Source organism: Eubalaena glacialis, chromosome 6, assembly GCF_028564815.1.
Source record: "Eubalaena glacialis isolate mEubGla1 chromosome 6, mEubGla1.1.hap2.+ XY, whole genome shotgun sequence".
Classification (NCBI taxonomy): Eukaryota; Metazoa; Chordata; class Mammalia; order Artiodactyla; family Balaenidae; genus Eubalaena; species Eubalaena glacialis.
Window position 1 is genome coordinate 55,387,831 of NC_083721.1, and position 3,508 is coordinate 55,391,338.

General features: G+C 35.7%; 1 protein-coding gene across 1 annotated transcript; it reads left to right on the top strand.

The window, feature by feature from the left end:
• The first annotated feature begins 1,921 nt into the window (after positions 1 to 1,921).
• Positions 1,922 to 3,185, top strand: CCDC54 (coiled-coil domain containing 54). Its single transcript, XM_061192720.1, is given in 3 exon segments — positions 1,922 to 2,004; positions 2,203 to 2,680; positions 2,682 to 3,185. Coding segments are annotated over 3 exon segments (1,065 nt in total).
• Positions 3,186 to 3,508: the final 323 nt, after the last annotated feature.

Below are 3,508 nucleotides of genomic sequence, written 5' to 3' on the forward strand. Positions count from 1 at the left end.
AACACTACCTTTTCTGGCTCCAAATATCTTTCTGTGATAGGAACATTTTTTCTCAGCAAGAGTTTGGAAAGGTTTCCAGAAGTTTTGGAAATGTTACTAAAGAAGGATTCAAAGATAGGACAGTAAAGCAAAATCCCAGATATCACTGAGGACCCAAAATTCTTAAATTACTTTTGCCTAAATTCAGAGTTTATACCAAAACCTAGGCTGAAGCTGGCCCTGCATTTAAGCATAAATATGAGAAAGAGTGATTTAGAAGAGGGTTGGAACTGGCACTGATCCAAGAAGGAATATCTTCTTTAATTAAGTGGGACTACACCTTGACAGACATGGCTATCATGTCATTTTAATTTTCCAAATTGCGTTGCAAAAGCAAGGGTGGGTAAAACTGATACCATAGCACAAGCCAAGGCAATGGCACTAAGCTACCAATAGTGATTGTATTCTTCACCTCCACTCAGAGACAAAAAAAAAAAAAAGAATGCATACAAGAAAAAGCCAGTTTAGTTCTAGAATGTCCTTGATGAAGCAGTAAAAATTTTACATTTTATTAAATCTCAACCTTCAGTATGTCTTTTTAATATTAAATGTGATGTAATGAGAAGTACACATAAAGCACTTCTGCTGCTTACAAAAATATAATTGTTGTCTCCAGGAAAAGTACTTATTTGAGTTACAAACTGAAGTAGCTGCTTTTTTCATGGAACATCATTTTGAAAGAAAAACTGGCAGTAAACTATGGTATTCATATTTGGGTATTTGACAAGCATTTTTGCAAAAAAAAAAAAAAAAGGATACAGATAGCCTGTCACTTCAAGAGAAACAACTAACAAGCTTAATAAATTTCAAGCTTTTCAAGCTAAAATTAGAATTTCGGAAAATTTTAACTGCCACCATGAGCTTGGCCTCTTGCCAATACTCAAAGACTTTTCTGGTGAGACTGGTGGTGATATTAATGAATGTGATATTTTGATATTATATAATAAAATGAGTTACCATTTGAAAGATCTGCATAATTCAGTGAATCATTATTTTCCAAATGACCAATGCATGATATTACACATCTATTAAAAATGGAAGATAGACCAATGAATTTTAATGTAACAGTATTATTCTGTTGTAAGATTACACATTGCACTTACCTTCTAATCAATTATCATTTGTCAAATTTTGGTGGAGTAGCAAAGAATAAAAACCTCAATGATCTGAAAAGGCCATTAAAATACCCTCTCCATTTATATATCTCTGTGATGCCATAATATCTTCACATACTTCAACCAAAACAACATATCACAACAGATATAATGCAGAAGCAGATATGAGAATAGAAGTATCTTCTATTAATACAGGTATTCCAGGTATTTAAAATATTTGCAAATATGTAAACAATGCCACCCTTTTCACTATTTTTTTCTTTTGGAAGATATAATTATTTTTTCATAAAAATATGTCATTTATATTAACACGTTATGGGTTTATTTTTTAAATAAATTAGTATCTTAAGATTTTCTTAGTTTTAATCTCTAATATGGAATATCGATTGATATAACTCACATAAACAAAAGTTCTGCTGTGCTCAATTTTTACGAGTGAAAAAGAGTCCTGTGACCAAAAATTTTGAGAATTACTGCCCTAAGGTTAAATATATTCTAAGCCAGCAGCCATTGTGATATCAGCATCAGGTCAGCCTATGAGGGATTCCATGCAATTGCCCGTTATTTCACAGAGCTCTCCAGTTGGACCACCCTGTAAGAAGCTAATCATTGAAGGGTGCCTACTATTGCCCTTGATGTTCTCCATAGGGCGTTCTAGGATGCCACCAGAAAAATAGTAAGAGAAAGACCATTTCATTCTGACATTGCTTCTTTCTTTAATTTTGGTTAGGTTTCCCAACACCTTGTCTCTTGTTTCATTATGAAAGATGTACAAACTTCACACCAAAAGGGTAAAAGCTGCTGCTGGGCAGATGTGGAATTCAAATTTCTCCAAGATCAGACAATCTCTTAAAAATGCTTACCAGCACAGGGAGATCATCTGGGTGCTTTGTGGCCACCTAGAGGGGTGGGATAGGGAGGGTGGGAGGGAGACACAAGAGGGAGGAGATATGGGGATATATGTATATGTATAGCTGATTCACTTTGTTATAAAGCAGAAACTAACACATCATTGTAAAGCAGTTATACTCCAATAAAGACGTAAAAAAAAAAATGCTTACCATACATGTAAGACCCAGCACCCAAATTCAACTAGATATCCAACTATGATTTCCTATGATTGTGATCAAGATGACGTAAACGCTGATTAAGAAGTGAATGTTATAGTAATGCTCCGAGATATTAAAACTGCCCAGATTGAAATCCTCAAGCAAGTGACTGACATTGTGGGTCCAGTACCAAAAATCCAGGAAAGGACTGACTTTTATCAGAAGCAAATGGAGGTACTGGAAACCAGAATGAATGTTAGTGAAGACAAACAGTGCACAATAACTAAAGATATCTTCTCTCTGAAGGAAGACATTGATGCTTTAAAGAAAAAGGTGACAGAATTGGAAAACCAGAATTCTTGCTCCAATATACATTGTTTAGAGGTTCTGGATGGAGAAAAGGGTAAAGAGATCATAGAACTTCTTCACAAACTCATACAACCAGAAACTTTGAAGAACACACTGGCCTCTACAGACTCTTGAAATCTCAGCAGAACCAGAGAAAGTGCCCAGTTATCCCAAGCCCACTGATCATCTTGAGGAAAAAACAATTTCTCCCCAAATTAAAGCTCTGAAGAAAAGTAATCATTATAATGCATTAAGAAGCTTTCAAAAAGCAAAGTCAAATATTTGTATTTACCCAGACTTTAATACATGGATCAAGCTAACTTTTGTCCGTGTAGGAAAGTGGAGATTTTTCCTCAGTGCAACTAAGTTAGAGAAATTCATCCAGTGGCTTCTTTGTAGGCCAGCCATCCCTCCTGAGGAACCACTAGTCATAACCCAGAGATATTGTCCACTCACTGGGCCTATTGTAAGCTTGATCACAATCTGTCTCTCTGTTTTCAACTATATTTACTGTCTTTTTGGTTCCTCAAAAGAGGAAGTAACTCGACTACAGAGTAATTTTCTGCTTTGCTTGGTACAAAATAAATGTAACCTGGCCATTCCAAGCATTCACACATCTTTGTGGTTGCTGTGAACTCCTTGGTAGTTAGCTCATTATGGGTTGGGGGTCTGCAAAGTTTCTTTACGTCTACAGTAAGTTGAGGCATATCATCCCATTGGACAATCATGATGCATTTTCTGTCAAGTTTCTTGTTTTCTCAAAGGCAATTCATGAGGACTCATCCAGCGCCCATTTCATAGATAATTGGAGGCAAAGAATAAAGGGGTCAAAGGAATGAGAAACACATTTAGTAGCCCCCGTGTCAGTTTTCTATGCATTCTTATCTTAGTGGACTTTGCAGATAAGATTCGTGATACTAGAGACAGACTCTACTAACAAAATTTTAAACAGCATAG